General features: G+C 30.7%; 2 protein-coding genes across 2 annotated transcripts in view; one reads left to right on the forward strand and one right to left on the reverse strand.

The window, feature by feature from the left end:
• Positions 1-17,782, forward strand: part of LOC135951281 (cuticle protein-like) — a 39,479-nt gene extending 21,697 nt beyond the window's left edge. The window contains exon 3 of the mRNA XM_065500902.1: positions 17,223-17,782. Within this exon, the coding sequence (XP_065356974.1) occupies positions 17,223-17,696 (474 nt within the window). The 3' untranslated portion in view covers positions 17,697-17,782. The remainder of the gene's footprint in view (positions 1-17,222) is intronic.
• On the reverse strand, positions 12,631-13,300 carry LOC135963282 (larval cuticle protein A2B-like). Its single transcript, XM_065515067.1, has 2 exons — positions 13,289-13,300; positions 12,631-13,182 (listed from the first exon to the last, which is right to left on the reverse strand). Exons 1-2 carry the CDS (start codon positions 13,298-13,300, stop codon positions 12,715-12,717), a joined length of 480 nt encoding a protein of 159 aa, XP_065371139.1. The 3' UTR covers positions 12,631-12,714.
• Positions 17,783-23,248: the final 5,466 nt, after the last annotated feature.

The following is a 23,248-nucleotide window of genomic DNA, read 5'->3' on the forward strand; positions in this document are numbered from 1 at the left end:
GTAAAAACTAGCAAAACATTAATATCGCGAGGGGAAGCATTCGACGTTTCGCTGCCATATAGTAGTATAGATCGAACATTTGGTTTAAATAGATTTATTTTGACATGGTGAGAGAGAATTGGAGAATTTCATATGTTATTCAATAATAACTCTATGGCACATAACTAAAGGGTCTTTCATTAAGTATATCTTTAAATTTAAATAAAACAAAGAGCGTGTAAGATATCATCGAGATTTTTAATATTTTAAAAGGCCTTTCATTCCATTATGTATACACAGAGAAAACAGATTCGTGTTCACAACCGAATTTGTCGCCAATCGAATTCAGTCGGTTGCATGTACTATCGACTGAATTCGGTTGAAATTACTGAACATATGGTACTCCCAACCGTTTAAAAAAATAATTCGGTGATAACGACTGGTACGATTCTTTTATTTTTGTGAATTGAAATAAAAACTGTTTTTTTTTTCTTTTTTTAAATTTATTATAACATACATAGTATATGCTTCAAATACAAATGGTTTATCAGATGCAATTATAAGGGACAATAATTGTACATTGAATATTGTACATATAATAAATGAATTGTTCATGATGAGGCAGGATTAGTAGTTGATTCTACGCTCCATCATTCATTTCAAGATTAGGTTAAAAACATTATGTATCAAACTGCGTTTCGGAATTAAAAGTAACATCCTTCGTAGAGAGTTGATAAAAAATCTAAAAGAGAAACACATTCTTACTCAGGACACAAAATTGTAAACATGAAAATGCATCTACAAAATATGTTTATGTATAGATGCAGAAGCATAAATATGATTAAAATTACATTTCAAGATACTGAACTTACCTATCTATTTACTCTGATATATCAAAATATTAATCTCCAATTAATTATTTATATTTTTGCATTTTCTGATGTATTTTGTATTCTAAAATTTTCAATTAATTTTAATTTATTTTATTCTGATGTCAGAAACTCAACACCATTTCATTATTGCTTTCGGTAGAGAACATCGAATTAATTTGTATTGTAATCAATTATTCAGGTAGAGTAATCGAATATTTATTTCTGCAGTTAAGGTTTTTATTACAAACAATTTAATGATTACAAAAACCAATAATTTGGATTTGGAGCGAACAATGCTAAATTCAATTCAGTTGTAATTTTCGAATTAGTAAAATAAAATTTAGCAAAGACACATATCGGTTAAAGTGAACAATTTTTCAATTGTTGAAATCATGATTCGATTGCAATTGTGATTTTGCATTTCTAGACATTGAAAATGGGTTGTGTTTATATATTTTTAAGATTAGCAACTAATTTTCGGTTTATCTTATTAAACATTAATATTAATAACCGAATTCCGACCAATCTGTTTTCTGTGTGTAGAATATAACATCGTGAAAATATTCGCACGACTTCCCTCGGTGTCGCACATCCTAAATGTCCAATTTTGCAAGACTCTGGCGCATAAATCAGGCCGTCTTTAACCCATGGCATGGGTTATGTTGGCGTCGAGGGCTGCTGTAATTTGTGGCTTATTCGCATTGACATGTGATTTAATAAAACCCCGAAAGAAAAAAGTCTAACGGGGTCAAATCGTACGATTTCGGTGGCCAATGAGCTGTGTGGCACCGTCCTGTTGAAACCACATGTTTTTGTTGTCCTTATTATACAATTCAGGCCAAATCAAGTTGGTAATCATCTATATATAGCGAATAAATATTTTCCTACAAAACTATTAATTGGAAAAGTACAAAAGGAGACCTTGATGTGCATTAAGATGTCCTTAAATATTATAATTGACAATACTAAATTGACTTATAGAGCAAGGCAGTCACATATAAGGCCTTGTACCGATTCTTCCAGATGTTCGACCAAAAAATCTCATGCAATAGTAATTACGTTTGCAATGTTATGATTCTTGTACTTCTGATGAATCTGATTAGATCAATTGCAATACATTCCTGATATAGTTCAGATCATGATACCTTAACCTACCAAACTAGTTTACTATGCGTTCTTGTCAAAACGAGTCCCTACAGAGGGCGAATGTCGCTCCACCCGGGATCCAACTTATTCGACAAGGTAATTTTTAAGCTATAATAATTTTTAATGAATATCTACAATCCAGTAGATATTCGAATTCATTACGACGGAACTAAAAGCCTTGATTGATGCAACGAAGAACAAAGAGCATTGATCTGTATTTGCTTTGGAATTTGAGGCTCCACAACATTGGCTGGTAAAGTACATCTTAACACAATCTTCATTGTTTTGCCCAGACCTAAATTAAAATGTATGGCCCTTAAGCAGGTTCCCCATCCAGTTGGTATTCGTTGATCATCCCCTAAGACGCTCAAAACTTCGAGTATTTAGGATATATTCACATTGTTTAGGACTCATTCCATGTCGTTCACAATGGAATCTGCCCCATATCCTATCCTGTTGAGTGTATAATAAGTAGTACCAACGACATCATGCGACGCTCTTTCCAATGACTTTCTCTTCAAGTAAGCATGTTATATCTTGCAGAAATTACTTGATTAGAATATACTCCTGACATGAATGTCATCCATACTTTTATTTTTCCTGCTTTGGGAATAAATGCCATTATAAGTCGTTATTATTTTGTAATATGTTCATATCGAATGTGGTAGAAACGCTGGGAAAATACCACCAGGGTGCTGACTTAATGGGTTAAAACATGCAAGTGCTCTCGTTCACAATTAAATCCGACATGTAACTAATGTAGATCAAAAATGTCGTGAGGTATTCTAATTTACAGACTTAATTTCTATCATGTACTGTTCATATTTTTCGACACAACTTTCGGTAAATTTAACCACTAATTTCATTAGTAAGCAAAGTAATTATCTCCTCAATTGAAATATACTTTGGACTCTTGAGAAGATTTAACCAATACGTACAGTGTATTGAAAATCATTGTTAACACTTCTTCACCCTGTAAACCGGTCAACACGTACATGTAAATTCGTGACTGTGCACATACATACATTTATTACTCATATTTATGTCAAATTTCATTTTCACTTGGTCTCTTTTTCGTTTACTGTTTCAATTTAAGTTTTGCTTTTAATTCATTTTCTTGGCAGAATGTCAATAACATTAAATCCCTTTTTGTGATCACAGTAGGCTATTATTAGGCATAATTTCATTGTTTTTTTTGTTTTGTTTTTTAGCGGTCAGTTTAACGGTCTAATTGTACATTTCTGTGATAGCCAACCTACTTGTAATACAATTTACTGCTTTTTAATTTACAATCAAAATTTAACTTCTGGAAATAAATTATATTCAAACTTTGTTCAGAGCTATACTATTTAGAATAAAACCCGAAAATAATTTTTTTGTTACCAATTCCCCAACACTCACGTCCCAAAGTTTGTACGCATTTGGTGTTTTGATTTTCTGGCGTACACGACCTTCATTATAATTTAAAGCGAGAGTTTTTATTATTTTGCTTGTAATACTATTTAATTCATTTTTTTTATTATCCATTCTCGGCTAGGCTTTTTCGAAAATACGCACAAAAACAAAAAGAGAATACAAAAAGTAAATTCCAAAACCACAATAATTGAAATGAACAAAGTTATTACCAAGAAACTATGGTTTTTATTTTAAAGGTTAATAAAAGAATTAGAAGGAAATGCTTAAATAAGTACTAAAAAATAAATTATTAAGCTGAAATTCATTTAAAAAAAATATCTTTATTTAATCTCTAACTTCGTCACTGCCTTACGAGTATTTGAGTATGAGTACAATCACCTGTAGAGCTGTGTTTATTTTTAGAAGGCGGATTGTTTTTCCGGCATTCTTTTTTCTATGATTGTAAAAACCCAAGAGTTTTTGTATACAAATACAAGTTTTGCTGACTCATGCATGTGCAACATGATCGTAGAAAAGTAAATGGGCGTTTGCAGCAGATTGTTGAAAAATCTCTGTGTAAATAAATATTAGATCATATAGAGTTATTATTTGTTTACTTGTTTTATAAAATTTCAATGTAATTACTCACTTTGTACGAATTTGCATTTTACTTCTTAATCTTTTTCAAATTGAAGTCAGATATTTTATGTTGTTACCTAGGCATTTAAATAATAATCATGTTAATCGATTAATATGACAAATTATTTGATATAATATATGAGGAATTTCAATATATGAGGAATTTCCAAAAAATGTTCAAGTTTCGCTAAAAATGTCTTTAGAAAACTGAACTGAAACTGACTGAAAAAAAACTACGAAATTAATAATATTAGATTATGAAACCATCATCTTTTAAATTAAGGACAATTTAAAAATTAAAATAATTATTTTCTTTAATTAAAGCACACAACAAAATTCAAAACAAATTGTTCACACATGATGAATACCATATACATACATACATTTGAAACTATACACTTCACATGATCATCTCGTGATCTTTTTTACTTTAAAATATCAATGAAAGTGAAATTTGAATTTCTTCTTTTTTTAATTTACACTTGACCTAGTATGGCGATTATTATCTCAAATGGATGAGGATTATTTTGACATCTATGGAGAAATTTTCTTTAATTTATCAAAATAAAAAACTGTTAAAAATGTACTTAAAAAAGGCATATGTAGAACGCCCATAAAGAATTTCACATTTCACAATTTAATATTTTTAGCTGTGTTATTTTAGTGCAAATAACAATTTCTAATTGTCTAAAGAACAAATTTATTAATTTATATACTCGGCGATTTTTTAAATGTCTGGACGATTTTATAATGTACTTAAAATATTGAGTAAATATCTATTTTTACTTTCAAGTGGAGAAAATCATATCAATTAATTAGGTGATTTTTAAAAATTTTCAATTTCAATAAATTTGACTTCATTAGTGTGTTTTGTTCTTAAAATTTTATTTTATTAATCATTCGTTTGCTTAGTGTTCCTTTTCAGAAATAAACGGACTAAAATCCATGATTTTAAATCTTATAATGGAGTTTTATTAACTATTTGGTAAGATTTATAATGACAAATAATCACAGTTAAGCAGAAGTGCGTTTGCATCTTATATCTCCTTTTTGGGACTTTTTCATATCAGAAAGTCGAGTTAATAATAAATTTTTAAAATTATTAAATATGTATTTTATTAAAAGAACTGTTATTTACATACTTTGGTTGAAATTTAATGAATAAACCAATAATTAGAACAGGTATTTAGTAACATATTTCTACTCAATTCCATTTGACTGAGATAATAATTTTGAAATTCACCAAATAATACTTTAAAATAAAAATTTTAAATATTTTTAGGTAAACAAAATTTAATTTTTTTCCAGTTTATTTTTAATTTTTTGGAAATTGTTTTTTAAATTTAAAAAAAAATGTTTATTTTTTTTAATTTTTTTTTTAATATTTAGAAAAAAAAGTGTTTTGGTGGAAAAAAAATTCGGGTTAAAAAAATATTTTTTTTCGATTTTGACCCATTGCAGGTCCAACTTAATATGGTCTTATGTACGTCGTTGTAAAGGTCTTTGAAATATCTATCATTATATATCCATATTGTCTATATTAATGACTTAGTAGTCCAGATATAGGTAAAAAATTTAAAATCAGCAAAATCGGTTCACAAATGGCTGAGATATGAGGAAAAAAACTAGGACAACCTCGATTTTTGACCTATGTATATCTGGATTACTAAGACATTGATATAGACAATATCGCCAAAAATCCGAATGATTATGATCCTTGTGAAGATATAAAAAAAATTAGCCTCCGTTGGCCCGCCATATCTAAAAAACCATAAAAAGATCGAGCAAAATTAAAAAAATAAATCAATTAACCTAAATATCTCTTCAACAAATAGAGATAACCTGCACATGTAAGCGTAAGGACAATTTATAATTTAAATTTCATTGGTCACACGAGGTGACCAACTTTGAGGGCCACGCACTGGACTCCATTAGTTCTAGGAAGCTGAACAAATATAAATCAACTCGGAAACACCGTGCTCTACTTGTGTGATATTTTGTAACAATATCTCCGAGATACCGAATTATTTCCAAAGAAAACTTGTCTAAACTACTGTGCACCACAAGAAAAGAAAAAATAATACTGGTGGAAATTTGTATACCAAATACAGATATAAATGTACAAAATGTAGAAAACTAATGACTTCAGTGCTGCGGACTTACTAACAGAAGTATGAATGAAATATAGGTAAAATTGTACTCGGCTTAAAAATTCATTGAAACCAAAATATGGGTGATTCTAAGATTACCGGCAAATTTCGACATAATTTTTGGCATTGAAATTTTTTGCAGAATTAAGAATTTATAACCACACGTTTTTTGTGGTACACTTTTAAGTATGTTATTGTCCACCAATTTTGATGAAACATATGGGCAATTCCATATCATCGTACGTGACATTTGTACGCCTATAGAGTGGAATAGATTTTGCAAAAATAAGAGTATCTGAAAAATAATTTGGTCTTTATGTTCCAGTCAGAGGGTAATATATTTTAAAATAATAAAAAGTTCTTTATAAATATTGTTGTCCAACATATTGAGCGAAATAAGGGAATATCGTACGTGACATAAAACGGAACTCATTTTGAGGTACATGTAGAAATATGCGAAAATATTCGAATCGTGAGAGGCGTTATGTTTTCTTTTAATTTCTTACACTAAACGAAATGTTTTTCCTTTACAATCCATCATATTTAAACAAAAACAATCTTTGGGTGATTTTATAATATATATAATTTAATATCGTACATGACATACCGCACGTGACAGATTTTTCTCTTATAATAAAACAATATATATTCTGTAAATATATGTATACACAGAGAAAACAGATTCGTATTCACAACCGAATTTGGCGCCAATCGAATTTTGTCGGTTGCGTGTACTATCACATAATTCGATTCTGACTACTGTTTATATGATATTCACAACTGTTATTTAAAAAATAATTCGGTAGGAATAACCAGCAATTTTTATATAATTACATTAGAATGGCCCAATTAAAAATAAATATATTTTTTATTATTACTAAATATATGTTATAATTTATTTATTGCAATTTCTTTAACATACATTAATATAAATAATTATATACAATAATAAATTATTCCTGTGAGATGAAAAAACGTTCAAATTTATCTTTATGTCGTAATTCAGATAAATTTGATTTACTTGAATGCTGCACTTCATACATACATGCTTCTGATAACAAAATATATATTTTCAAAAGCTACATGGACACCGGTACACATATTACCAAATAATTCAGTTTATACCACGTATCACCATTGAGGCTTGACGACAAATGGGGACGTACAATAACGATATTGATCTTTACGAAAGAAATAATTGATGATAATGCTAAAGAGAATTTACAAAATCATTAAATAAGTGAATGATTGTAACAAAAAGGTTGAAATATAGCAAATTCACAACTTCCTTACCGTTAATCGTTCTTTCATCTATTGAGTACCAGTCAGACATTTAACTAACATTCATTAAAACATGAAGAAGCACTTGGAAGTATGTATAACGATCTGCTTTAATGAAGAATTCTCCAACTGGATGATTTATTATTTACAAGAAAGAGTACGATTAAGTTTACATTACCCCAGGTCAAAAATTGACCAATTTTGTGTTAGTTATAAAATCGTCTGTAAAAAAATGCAGTGAAAAAAGTGAAATTCATATTACATTAATTAACCACGAATGGCTTACTTATAGAGTTGTGTAGCTCATGAATGACCTAGTTCAATTGAGCTATTCACTCAACTGAGCGAAGTGAATCATTCATCATACTGAGCGTTTTCAGCTCAGCACTGAGCGTTTTCAACTGAGCGCTGAGCGTTTTCAACTGAGCGCTGAGCGGTTTCAGTTCAGTGCTCATGAAAGAGCTGCACAAGCACATTCATTTGTCGTCTTCAATGTTTCAGATGTTTCACTTTACTCGTCAATGCTCTTACATTCTTTCGCTCACTGACATTGAAAAGTGAGTGAGTATTGTGTCCAACAGAAATAAAACGATCATTCGAATGTAGGTTTGTTATGTATGTATATGATCGTATGCTGCCGCGTATATATTTTTGTTTCAAGAATTATTAGAGTTATTCAAATTGTTTTTGTTTTCATGAAGGAATTTTTATATGTGTGCTATTGAATGAATGTGAATTTATTTATGGTATGGTGATGTAGAATGAAATAAAGAAAGAGTATTGCTACAGTTTGTAAGTAAATTTCATAAAAAAAATAATGAAAAAGGGAAATACATAATTGTTATTGTTAAAATAATAATTGTAATTGAAAGTATGTAATTAGTAAAAAAATACTATTTCAAAAACACATTAGTGGGATTATATCTAACAAAACACATAATTAAAAAAATACAAAGTACTGATATTCTTAATTAAATTAGCAATATTATTTCAATCACTTTTTTAGAAAATATATATCTTATGCACTTTTTTACTATACTGCTACATCAACAGAACATTTGTCTGCTGCCATGAGCGACCTATCGTGGGTTTTTCGCTGTTTTTTGGAATGACAGTTTCGAATTTCGGAATTTAAGGAATAAGATTTATAAAATCTTATTCCTTAAATTCAGAAATTCTATTTATATATTGTTATATCATAAAATAATTAAGTTAATGTTGAAAATATACAAATTGTATCACAAAACTATTTTTCTTTCGTATTTTTAGTAGAAATTTTGTTGATCATATATATATAAGTTGTAAAAGTCAGATAAAAAATATATATTTTGCCAATTGACCCAAAAAATTGCAACAATATTCATTTTGGTTAGTTATTGTCACATTTTTATTTTGGATCACAATTATCAGATCATCAAAATATTTTTCCTTTTTCAAATTCCAGTTAATATCTTGAGTTTTTGGTAATTTTATTATTTTGTGGTAAAAGAATACGTTATAGTTAGTGAATGTTCTGCTTAACAAATATTGTCTAAACATTTGGTTAGCATCGGAAATTATAAATAATAAAAAATGAACTCTTTTTTCCGCAAAAATATTAGTTTAAATAAAATACAATTTTATTTTTTAAAATTTTAATCAATTATTTCACGCATAAATCTCTAATTGTCAAAAGACTGTGTGTTTTTACAACTAACAACAGAAATAATTGATTTAATTCACTACAAGCAATTCTCAAAATGAAATGGTCATTATACAACATACTGAGCTAATGAGCTAAAAGAGCGACCTAGTTCATTTCAGTGAGCTGAGCTGAAAAGAGCGGTCACTTCACTGAGCTAATAAACCCAACTCTACTTACTTACCGTCCTAAGACCGAGTGTTACTGCGCTCTGTTGTGATAACTTTTATTTATTTTAATTAATATTTTACTTTTAAGTGTGTGTACACAATTTTTGTTTAATTTCTAATTAATTTATTATTTATTTTTCGAAAACTGTCAAACAAATTTTATAGTTTTTATAATCATTATTTGTCGGTTGTAATCACCGAATTTGTTTTTTTTATTTTATGACCGAATTTATTGGTTATTGTAACTGAAAACTTCAGTCCTCTCTGCCGAATTCCTTAATTTAATGTTTACCAGACGCAAATTGATTATGCTAACTAATAATACAATTATAGGAACCTCTATTATATTATAATTATGATTTTTCACTTATAAATAAAGATAATCTGTTGAATTTATAAATTTTCAATGACTACAACACAATATTGATTTATTCTACTAAATTTTCATAGTTGTAACCGTTTTCCAACCAATCCTTTTTCTGTGTGTACAAAAACTAAAAAAAATTAATAGAAAATATACATTCGGTTTCAAGAAACAATTTGACAATAGCAAAAAAACAATCAGAGTCAAATTCATTTCATACTACAAGCTAATTGGGAGCCTAGTTTTCGCCGCAATTTTAGCCTAAAACATACCTAAAACATTAGAAAATTAAATATAATCAGTTTAAAGTATTATTTCTGTATTTAAAATGTTGTAATATGATCTAAATACTTTCACATAGTAACATTTTAATTTTTTCTTCTATTCAAATCATCCTGAAAAAAAGTTTCAAGGGTTTTTGTTTTTTCAGTCGTAGTAGCGATTCTCGTGGAATTGCCCAAAAGGTTTTTTCTCTAGATGGGCACAATATAAAAAATATTTAAAAATTCTTTCCATAAAAGTGGTAAAAAGCATTTTAAAAGTTGTCGAATTTCGGCCACCAGGCGATCCTAGGTTCGTTATGTATGTTTTCATATAAAACAGGAAAAAACATGTAAAACAAATTTTGCTCTATGCATGTGGTTAATGTGAAAAACTTAGAGAAACCTTAACGCGGTACAGTTAGTTAGACGATGCCAACGAGTGAAACGCAATCCTTCGAAGGCAGCGAGAAAACGATGTCCATAAAAGTTAATGCCAATGACGCACAGTGGTTTAGAAACTTTTTTTTTGGAAATAATTCGGTATATCGGGAACTATTGGAGATATTATTACAAAATTTCACATGGTTAGAGCTGAGGTGTTTTTGAGTTGAATTACATTTATTCAGCTTCCTAGGGGTAATACGGGCCAGTTTGTGCCCCCTCAAAGTTGGTCAACTCGGGTCTCAAAACTTTTAAAAAAATCCCCAAAAATTCATTTATGATCCGAATGAGCTGAAATTTAAAATATAAATAGTCCTTGAGAAGATCTACAAAAATACGCTTACATGTGTAGGTTATCTCCTTCAGTTGAAGAGATATTTAGGTTTATTTTTTTTTTTTTTTTAATTTTGCTCGATTTTTGTTTGTTTTTTAGATATGGCGGCCCTACGGAGGGTCGAATTTTTTTTTCAAAATATCAGCTATATTGGCAATAAAATTCTAAATAAAATAAAAAACTTGGTAACAGTTATCTTGTCCGTGTAAAAAGTTACATGCATCCAAAGTTGGAACATGTAAAATGGGCCTAATTTTTTACGATTTTTCCTAAAAAAGTCCCTATATTTTTTCTTTTGTAGAAACAAATTTTCTTTGGGACTATATACAATTTTTATATGTTCCGGAAAGAAAACTTAATGCAAAAGCATGTAAAGTAAAATTGGGCTCACTTAAGTGGACACAGTATCCGCCAGACCTATCCAAACTTGGACAATTTTTAAAAAAATATTTAGGTTTCAGTAAAAAATTCTAAAAAGTCAAAGCACCGATCCTCGGAAAAGTTCCGTATTCGTATAACCCTATATGTTGTTTAAATACTTAGAAAGTTGTTTTGCTATCACACGGTAAATAGCGTCACAGTAGGCACTTTTCTAAAAAAAACTCAGTTTTTGGAACACATTTTCCCCGTTTTAGGAATTTCGGTATTTGAAAATAAAAACTGTCAAAAATTATAATGTCATTAATTTAAGGACATTTGGATCTAAATTAGTTCCCAATTTTGTTATGATATCTTTAACCGTTAAAATTTTACATTAAATCAAATTTTATATTTTTATTCGTGGAAAATCACCATATTAAAGTTTTTTTAGTTTTTAAGGTAAATGAAGTCCCAAAATTTTATAAAATTATTTAATTTTACTAAAATATCAATCCTCAGGTCATAATGTTTTCAACAGTATCAAAGACTTATATAAAAAGCCTTTATTTACTCCTCAGAAGTTCCACAAACCTTGCCCGCTTTGACAAATTTGTACGTTTTTTCATATAATGCGTACACATGACTATTTATATTTTAAATATCAGCTCATTCGGATCATAAATGAATTTTTGGGAATTTTTTTAAAAATTTTGAGACCCGAGGTGACCAACTTTGAGGAGGCACAAACTGGCACGTATTACCCCTAGGAAGCTGAACAAATGTAATTCAACTCAAAAACACCTCAGCTCTAACCATGTGAAATTTTGTAATAATATCTCCAATAGTTCCCGAGATACCGAATTATTTCCAAAAAAAAGTTTCTAAACCACTGTGTGACGTCGATTCAAATTGAGACAGAATGATCAACACAATATTAGAAAAACACTTAAAATATAATTGGATGACGAAATCTGACTCGAAAGAACACTATGCAAACCATATGTTGCTCGAAGTACACGATTTCTCTGATTTTCGAAATACAGCTGAATAATTTGAAGACGTTGCAGCGGTGTGAGTCTTTCAGTGATGAATCTATTGGGACACAATGAGATGACCACAAGTATCCCTCCCGCCTAGAGATAAATTGTAGTCTTTAAATCATAATATTAAAGGTATTAAAACTTTTACCTCCGGGGTTCAAAGAGAGAAAATCACACAGAATGTTTAGTTTTCTGTGACATGCAAATGTTGCAACATTTTCCAGTCAGAGATATTTTTTATGTCTAAAGCTAATATATAACAATATATGTAAATATATTGAAATTGTGCTGGGTACCAGGTTGCAATAATAATGAATATAATATACCTTCCAGCCTTGACATTGTATATAAGACGATTAGGGATAAATTCAGACTAGTTAAAGACACAATGTGAATCTCTCAGAAGCGCATACATACAAAATGGGAATATATACATGTATACCATAACCAACTAACGCGTTGTATATCTGGGGTATAAGTAGAAATATTTGTAAATGTTGCAATTAAACAAAATGTTTTTTTTAAATAAAATAAAACAATCATAACAAATTTATTAATCTTTAACAACTATCAATCGCCATCAATCCGAAAGCATTTATCTAATAAGCATAAGAGATAAGGGGAGATGCGAAGGTAGTTTTCACTACAGCTGGGCCAGCAACCAAGGGAGCGGCGTGTCTAACAACAGGGGCAGCGGCATATGTGAAGGGAACGGCAGCAGGGGCGGCTACAACGGGGGCAGCTTTGACGACAGGAGCAACAGCGGCTACCAAAGGTTCACGACGGACAACAGCGTTGAAGCCATTGATGGGGTCGGATGTGTAGTCAACAATGCGTCTGTAACCATCAGCGTCATTCAAAGAGTATTGACCTTGAACGAAACCTCCATCACGAGTTTCCACAGCGCTCTTGGAATCACCAGAGATGGCATCCTTAACATCATATCCGTAAGAGTATTGGGGATGGGGATCGTATTCCTCAACTTGGGCAACTGCGGCCAAAGGTGCAGCAGCTGGGATTAGACCGGCGCTGGCAACAGCAAGGCAAGCAGCGAAGAAAGTGATGAACTAAAATATTTACAAAAAATAATACAAATTAGTTCTATAATTCTTTGGTGTGATTATGTACATAAGTATATAGTAGATTTGTAGAAAATATTTCAACAATACTTACTTTGAATGCCATTTTGAGTTGTTTGTTTTTGAAATGCTCTAAATACCAAAATTGGATTTGAACTGTGTCATTTAGTAGTTCACTATAGTCTTTTATATGAAAATGACAAAAAAATAAATATTTGTCTATCTAAATGACCTAAATAAAACTACAAAAATTAAATGTATGAAGCAAAAGCTAATACTCGCAAACGTTAATTGAATTTTAACTCATCCAACAGTTTTGTGGATTGTATTTGTTTAGTTACACATAAAACAATAAAACACCAACAACAGGAATTCAAAACTAAAGTATAAGAAATATATGCATAAATACATTTTTATTTGCATTTAATTCAAAACTAAACTAATTTGTAATTGGTTCATTAAATATTTCAGGGGTAAATATTTTAGAGGTGCAAGAAATAGTGTTGGTAACGAAATTAACATAAATATACCTACATAAATATTATATCTCCTTTGGTCTCACTTTTCCCATATTCTGAAATAAATAAAACTATGTATAATGTATTTTGCATGATCTTTTTAATAATATGTTGGCAATGAAAAACTCACCTTAGGATTTTAAACTATTTACATTTAAAAGGAGTATTATGCTACTTGATGTAAAACTCACTCATGTTGACAATTTGAGCAAAATCTAAGAGGTTCAATGTTAAAATTTTGGAAAATTCATGCATAATTAATTGACCTAATTTATTTTTTTTTGTTGTTTAAAATTGTCATACTAGATGAAATATTTTTATGGCTCATTTAGAAAAATAAACGTAAATTTGAAGTACTGAAACTCATTTTTTAAAAAACGATTTTTAGCCTGCCGAAATAGCTTTTACATATACAGTAGCCCAATAAAGTCTACATACAGGAATTCAAATTAAATTTCTTTCGTTGAAAGCTGTATTTGTAAGTTAAAAGTAGTGAAATATATTTGTTAAAAAAAATAAATTTACACTAAAAAAAATTAAAACAACATCACTTAAGTCGGGTTGAGCAACATTTCCTATCACGTCCAAAATTTCACCGTTATTAGAATTTTTGATTCTGAGTTAAATAACGAAATTTTTTTTTGGTTTTTTGGGCTTTAAGGTTTAAAATATTATGAAACTTAATAGCACCGCTCACCCAAAAGTAGGCGTGACCGAGAATAAATTATTCGTCAATTTACTCAGAATCAATAACTCTAATAACGGTGAACTTTTGGGCGTTATTTGATTTTTTTTTTTTTTGCTAAAATCGACAAGACATTTATTATTATATATTTCATAAAAAAACTAAAAAACTGCTTTAAATTAAAGTAACATAATAATTTTTCCTGTATGTAGACTTTCTTGGGCTACTGTACATATAATTATAAGATGTATAAATCACATCTCAATTATAAGGCCTATTTTTGAAATTCACTATATTGCTAATAAACAGTGCAAGTTTAAATATCCAAATTAAAAATTAAAAAAGCAAGCATAAACGCTCAAAAATTGGAAAATGTCGAAAATGAGAGTTTAAAATAATTTTATTGTAATAATAATAATTTTACAAAGAACAGTAAATTGTTTCACTTTCCAAAATTAAATTATCATTATTTGTTACATAAAACGCCAAAAAACTAAATTCTGTAAAAAAAAATTGAGGACGAAAAATTTTTTTAGTTTCATATGAAAGAGCGTTATTTACAACTTTGGTATCTTTGGTGACCTTCAATAAAATCCTTTTTTAAAGGACTTTTTTTATTTTCTCGAAAAAGGGGTCAAATTGAGCTCTAAAGATTGTAGACAGATGGTTAAGATCTTCCACAAAAATGATCCCCATAAAATTCCACAATATAACTCTGACAATAAGAATTCTCTCAGACATTAATATAAATTTGACTTTTCATCACATTTGAATGTAAAAAATATATGTTTTCTAGATTTATTGATAAGAAACAATTTTACAACAAAAATTAAAAATAAAAAATGAGCTTTTTCGTCTATTCGACCTTTTTATGTCAATTGACTTTCGAAGAAAGTTCATTTCTTCTTTTCGAATTTTTTCCGACCAAAAAGTTAATTTTTCAAAAAACTTATATAATCCTAATACATACATATTTGTCGAGTGTAGGGTTTGGTTTAGGGTTATCAAATTTAGTCCTTTCATTAAAATAGAAGGAAAATCAATACATTACAATTCATTTGTACTAACCTAAAACAAAACAAGTAAGAAAGTATGGTCGGTCAAGTCCTACCACTACACTAAGTAAATGAGCAAAAACATTTTTGTTTTAAAATTTCAATAATTTATATTCGTGAGTGATTTTCGGAAGTGGGCCTTATATGGGAGCTATGACCATTTATGGACCGATTACCATGAAATTAGGTAGTGTGATTTATGTCTATATGAAAGTTATTTGCGTTGAATTTTGTATGTATACCAACATTTTTAAGCGATTTATGCACGTTAAAGTGATTTTCGGAAGCGGGTTTATATGGGAGCTATGACTAGTTATGAACCGATCGTAAAAAAATTTTGTGACATGAATTTTCTATATATAAAACTTATTTGGAACGAAATTTGTGTAGATACATATATAATTTAAATATTTATGGCCGTTAAAGTCCAATTTCAGGAGGACATTTGTATGGGGGCTAGGTGAAACAATTTGTATGGGGGCTAAGCTTGGTCCTTGAGCAGAAAAAATAATATGTACGAAATTTGATCGAAATATCTTCAAAATTGCGACCTGTACTTTGCGCACAAAATCTACATGGACAGCCAGCCAACCGGACGGACAGACATCGTTTATTCGACTCAGAAATTGATTATATTTTTGGATGTTACAAACATCTGCACAAACGCATTATACCCTCCCCACTATGATGGTGTAGGGTATAAAAAAAATTGGTTAGAATTACGAATTTCATAGAAATAATGCTATATGTTCGACATAGAACTAATATTTTTTAAAAATGAGTTTTCAAAATAACTAATGCATTCAATAAGTCATTTGACAAAGTTTTGAGCCAGCGAGAAAACTCTTTAGCTTTCCACAGATGTTGGCTTTATCGTCAGTAAAGCATTATAAAGACAATCTAAATCATTGTTCATATTCTTCAGATTACGATGATTTTCGTAAATTTGACACGTACACAACCCGAATGTAAACAATAGAGAGTAATAGGGAGTAAAAATACAATTATTTCAATAAGTTGCTTAATGTTGTTGCGGATATTTTGTTGTTGCAGACAAATTAAAATCTCTCTATTCGCCTACCAATGATCTAAATATTTTGTCCCATTGATATGCTTAAGTTAATTCCTGCTTAAAACTACTTGCAGCATTTGATTTTAAATGTTTAGTCTTTTCATTTTCCATATTGATTGAATATTCTAATTCCTTTACGGATTCACCGTTCGGGAATTCCTGTGCACCAAACCCTAGGCGAGAGCCATATTGGCATTTTATATGGGAAAAGTCAAAGTCGTTTAACATGATCCAATATATCCATTTGGGAATGAAATTGAACTAAATTCAACGAATTTCCAAAAATTATTTAATTCAATTGTGTGTTTTAAAGGGTAACAGCCTATTTATTTTTTCTAAGTTTCACACACTAAACGCTGAATTTATTTACAATAGTTTAAACAAGTATTCAATTAACGTTTACGAATATTAACTTTTAGTACCCTGGGTTGATGTGTATTTATTGTTTTTGTTTTATTTATTTAGATGTACTTATGTATATGCTTTTAATTTTATTGTTTTTTTATTTTTTTTATCATTTTCATATAAAAGACTAGAGTGAACAATTAAACGACACAGTTCAAATCCACTTTTGGTATTTAGAGCATATCTAATCAAACAATTCTAAAATGGCTTTCAAAGTAAGGACTATTCAAATGCCTCCACAACATTAATTGGGATAATTCATTATTTAATTTATGTTTTTTTTATAATTTTAGTTCATCACTTTCTTCGCTGCCTGTCTAGCTGTTGCCAGCGCCGGTGTCATCCCAGCTGCTGCTCCTTTGGCCGCCGTTGCCCAAGTTGAGGAATACGATCCCCATCCCCAATACTCTTACGGTTATGATGTTAAGGATGCCATCACTGGCGATTCCAAGACCGCTGTTGAAACTCGTGATGGTGGTTTTGTTCAAGGTCAATACTCTTTGAATGACGCTGATGGTTACAGACGCATTGTTGACTACACATCCGACCCCATCAATGGCTTCAACGCTGTTGTCCGTCGTGAACCTTTGGTAGCCGCTGTTGCTGCTGCTCCTGTCGTCAAAGCTGCTCCAGTTGTAGCCGCCCCTGCTGCCGTTCCCTTCACATATGCCGCTACCCCTGTCGTTCAACACGCAGCTCCCTTGGTTGCTAGCCCAGCTGTAGTGAAAACTACTTTCGCATCTCCCCTTATCTCTTATGCTTATTAGATAAATGCTTTCGGATTGATTGCGACTGATAGTTGTTAAGGATTAATAAAGTTGTGATGAATGTTTTAGTTATTTTATTTTAAAAACAGATTTTGTTTCATTTAACCTTCTTCAAAAATAATTAGAAAAACTGAACTTAGGCTTTATACAATAAAATTTATAATACAATATTATATATCATTAAGGACTGTATGATCCATCTTGAGAATGGAACTGTGGCTAGATTCAGAAATGTGTAAATAGTACATCATAAATTATGAAGCAGCTGGTTTTAATAATACGCAATGGAATGGCTTGGAATGAGGGACAAATATATGTATAACACATTAGTTTCCCATTGAAAATTGTATTTTTTCTATCGCACTATAAATCACAATTATTGAAAAGTTGTAGAACGTTAAAATAAACATAAGGTTCGATATTTGTTTTTTTTTGACAACTGTCATTTGTGGCATATCTGAAATAATCTGTGTAGTACATACTTGACCATAGCTTTTAAAATTTACAATGGTTAACTTCAAATTTGATTAAATTAATAAACGTATTCATTCCTGGAAATTCCCGGCAATTTTTTAATACTAAATTAAACCAAACAAGTAAGAGTGCTATATTCGGCTATGCCGAATCTTATATACCCTTCACCTTTGTTGTGGATGCATTATTATTTTTTATAATTAGTATATAGGTATGTATGTACATTGCCCACTTTCAGCGTACAGCATCCTAAATATATCAAGAACACAAAAAACAACAACAACGCCAAACGAAACAGAACACCAAAAGAAAAAACAAAAACAAAATACGCAAGGCAATGAAACCAACACACATCCAAACATACGTTTAATTGTATAAAAAATAACAACAACGCCAAAAGAAACAAAACACAAAAGAAAAACAAAATACGCAAAGCATGCACATTCAAACATACGATTTGTTGATTTTTTGTCAAAAAAACCAACACACAACCAAACAAACGTTTAGTTGTATAAAAAACAACAACAACGCCAAAAGAAACAAAACATAAAAAAAAACAAAATACCCAAAGCTTGCACATCCAACCATACGTTTTGTTGTTTTTTTGTCAAAGCATGCAATACATTGTGTTTTTTGATGAAATTTCCAGAGGTTGTCTCGGATTTTTGCTCATATCTCCGTTATTTATGGACGGATTTTGCTAATTTTAAATAGCAAAATTCTCGAAAGTATGTCTGACAGAATTGTTGAAGATTTGGATCCCGGAGATATCTGGGGCCTTCAGAAAATTGATTTCAACAGACAGACAGACAGACAGACAGACAGACAGACAGACAGACAGACAGACAGACAGACAGACAGACAGACAGACAGACAGACAGACAGACAGACAGACAGACAGACAGACAGACAGACAGACAGACAGACAGACAGACAGACAGACAGACAGACAGACAGACAGACAGACAGACAGACAGACAGACAGACAGACAGACAGACAGACAGACAGACAGACAGACAGACAGACAGACAGACAGACAGACAGACAGACAGACAGACAGACAGACAGACAGACAGACAGACAGACAGACAGACAGACAGACAGACAGACAGACAGACAGACAGACAGACAGACAGACAGACAGACAGACAGACAGACAGACAGACAGACAGATAGACAGACAGACAGACAGACAGACAGACAGACAGACAGACAGACAGACAGACAGACAGACAGACAGACAGACAGACAGACAGACAGACAGACAGACAGACAGACAGACAGACAGACAGACAGACAGACAGACAGACAGACAGACAGACAGACAGACAGACAGACAGACAGACAGACAGACAGACAGACAGACAGACAGACAGACAGACAGACAGACAGACAGACAGACAGACAGACAGACAGACAGACAGACAGACAGACAGACAGACAGACAGACAGACAGACAGACAGACAGACAGACAGACAGACAGACAGACAGACAGACAGACAGACAGACAGACAGACAGACAGACAGACAGACAGACAGACAGACAGACAGACAGACAGACAGACAGACAGACAGACAGACAGACAGACAGACAGACAGACAGACAGACAGACAGACAGACAGACAGACAGACAGACAGACAGACAGACAGACAGACAGACAGACAGACAGACAGACAGACAGACAGACAGACAGACAGACAGACAGACAGACAGACAGACAGACAGACAGACAGACAGACAGACAGACAGACAGACAGACAGACAGACAGACATGGCTTAATCGACTCCGCTATCTATAAGGATCCAGAATATATATACTTTATAGGGTCGGAAATGAAAAATGTAGAAATTACAAACGGAATGACAAACTTATATATACCCTTCTCACGAAGCTGAAGGGTATAAAAACAGTATAAGTTTTCAAATAACCGGTCATAATTTAATATTTTAACATTTTTGTGTATTTGTATTGGTTGTGATATCCGAAATTATTGCTAATCGAATGATTCAGTCTTATAACTGCATTTTTCTCTTCTGACTGAATAATTTTAGTTGGGGTGACAAAAATTCGGTTATTTAAATCGCATTTCTTCTGTGACAACTGATTTTCTGTTGCTATTCTCTAATAAATCAATGGATGTGAATGAATCTCTCGATTAGCAACAAATAAGAACGAATCTGTGCAGAAAAAAAAATCAGCAAATTTTGCGACAAACATTTTCTGCGATTTTCTAAAAAAAATATTCCCGGGAAAATTTTCCCGAATAAGATTACTACCTCAAAGTTAAATTCTTGGGGAACAAAATTCAAGAGCATATATTTAAAAAATCGACCCTATTAAAATTTGTTTAAAATATCCCTCTTTATTCCCTCTTGATTCTATAATTGTGAATATTTCGATTGAAATGGAGTGTAGGGGAAAATTGTTGAGTGTGTTCTAGTTGTAGGGTAACGACAAAAGACGTCACACAGTGGTAGAGAAAAAAAAGATGGACATTAATCTGTAACTTCTCAAACTTTAGTGCGATTTTGACATGCACAGAGAAGTGTTGTGTTAAGTTTTGAATTCGGACCGCATGGGCCCACCAGGGGTGCGGCCAGGAGTCCCCAAAGTAGGACTCCTCGAGTATGTTCAATTTTTAAAAAAAATTGTATTTCTTCGTCTGCTTTCCAATTTAAAAAAAAAATACATATGTATATAGAATCTCCTCGTCGAGCATTACAAAAAACGTAGCTATCAATTATCTCGTATATTATATATTAGGAGAATTTTCAACATTTTACACCAGTGTTTTGATAACTGTGGGTCCAAATAATTCCCAATTTTCAACATTTTTTTATTAGACTCAAAAAAAGAAAGAATTTTTTAAAAATCGTGACAGACTCCAAAGTTATATGCATTTGAATTTAAAAATTTTTAAAAAGGCTATTTTTCGCTAGTTTTTGGGGGAAAAAGTACTTTGTTTCTTTTTAAGTTATCTAAAAAATTTCTAAGAAGATGTATTTGAAATTTATAATTTTTGAAAAGCTAACTTTACATTAAATATTTTGAGTGAAAACAAATTAGAAAATTGTTGATACCGAGGGCACCAGATCCTTCCAAAAAATGAGTATTTTTTTTATGTAAAATTCAAATTTAGGGAAAATTTTCTCAAATCTCATAGTCGATATTAAAATATAGTAACCGATTTCAGATGGCCAAATATGTTCTTAATTTTTTTGTAAAGCGATCCGATAACTCCGCCCCTGGTATGGCTAATATAGCAAAAAAACTAAAAAATACCATTTTTGAAATTTTTCAACACTTTTTTTAGAATTGCGGGAATCCTGATTATTTTTTCATTTTCAATAGAAAAATCTATATAACTGTATAATCTCATTAAAAAATATTCAGAAGTAAAAATTCAAAAGCATTTTTTGTTAGTCTTATAAAATAAAAATTAAGAAAATCGGGAAATAATTGGACCCGCTATTATCAAAACACTGGAGTGGGATGGGTAAAAATTTTGTAAATTTAAGTTATAAACCTGAAATGCAAAAGGGCATAACAACCAAAAAATTCAAAATGAAACACAGACGAAGAGATAGTATTATTTTAAAAATAGAACATACCCGAGGTGTCCTACCGCAGTGCTGTTGGGTGTTGGGTGCACATATCAAATTTCATTCAAATCTGACTAAGGGCTTAGAAGTTACAGATTTATTTCCCTCTTTTTTTATATATCACTGCGCGTCATTGTCAAAAATAAAAAAAAAATTTCAGCTGTGATATCCTGTAACTCACTCGTCTTTTGATTAAACATGGCGCATTCAAAATGACTGGATCACCCACATTAACATTTGAATACAGTGCATTCTTATTCAACAAATAGTTTTGAAGATACATATCACTTAATGTTTGCTAAGTAATCAGTCTAGGGTTCCTAAGCGGGAAAAATTTCCCGGGAATTCCCGGGAATATTTTTTTGATAATTTTCGGGAAATGTTTGTCGGGAATTTTCGGGAATTTCTTCATAAGTTTTCTTCTAAAAGTTACAATTTTCAGATTCGTTTCGATGGCCAAATTTTTGTTTTCACTCAACTTAAGCCACTCAACTTAATTCAAAGTTTGTAATCTTAAAGGAATTATTAAGATGCCTAACTTTTAGGGATATTCAATGAATATTATTCATATCTAGAGAAAGTAATAACAATAATAGTGGTTCAAATTTGTTTATCTACAATCAGATATGAAAAATGTCTATCTATGCATGTTTTATAGATTTAACGTAGTCGAAATTCTTATGTTGTTTAATTATACAAAGAATTTATGGATTTTATACTGATTAAAACAACGACTGCAACAATACCGATAAAATGCCACTATTAAATTAGAAACCCTATGCTGGACCAAAATTTATTTTATACTTTATTCGAAAAAAAATTTCTGGTTTTTGGTTTAATTTAGTGTTAAAAAATTCCAGGGAATACCCGGGAATGAAATGATTTTTTAACTTCCTCCCTGGAAAGAAAAAAGTCCGGGAAATTAGGAACCCTAAATCAGTCCCACTATTGCTTCTTTATACTACATTTTCATTTATAATTTTTAAATTAAATGGAAACTTTGCATGAGTATAGAAGAGAGTTTTTAAGAATTTAAGAAACGACCGTTTTTTGAGCTTTTATACTTTTATTCATATTCATAATACCCTATTCACAGAAATATCTAATTCACTTAATTGTGAATAAATTCGAAAATAATCCATCGATTTTTATGATCGATATCTCATTTTGTTCCTATTACATGTTTTGCCGTTTTCGATTTTTTTAAATAAAAAAAATGGATATTTTTACATAAAAAATATATTTTGCTTCAATTTGTTATTATAACTCCCAAACTACTGAGCCGATTAAAACGCAATATATAAACAGATTAAAGGTTATGTAAATTTTCTAAGTTTAATTCAATGATATCGGACTAATCGTTTTTGAATTATCATAAATTATGTGGAGAAATATCTAAAAAAAATTCACAATTTTAAAAAAAAAAATTTTAAAAAATCTATCCGTAGAATTGAAAAATGTTTCCATTTTT

The sequence above is a fragment of the Calliphora vicina genome, chromosome 1 (assembly GCF_958450345.1).
Source record: "Calliphora vicina chromosome 1, idCalVici1.1, whole genome shotgun sequence".
NCBI lineage: Eukaryota > Metazoa > Arthropoda > Insecta > Diptera > Calliphoridae > Calliphora > Calliphora vicina.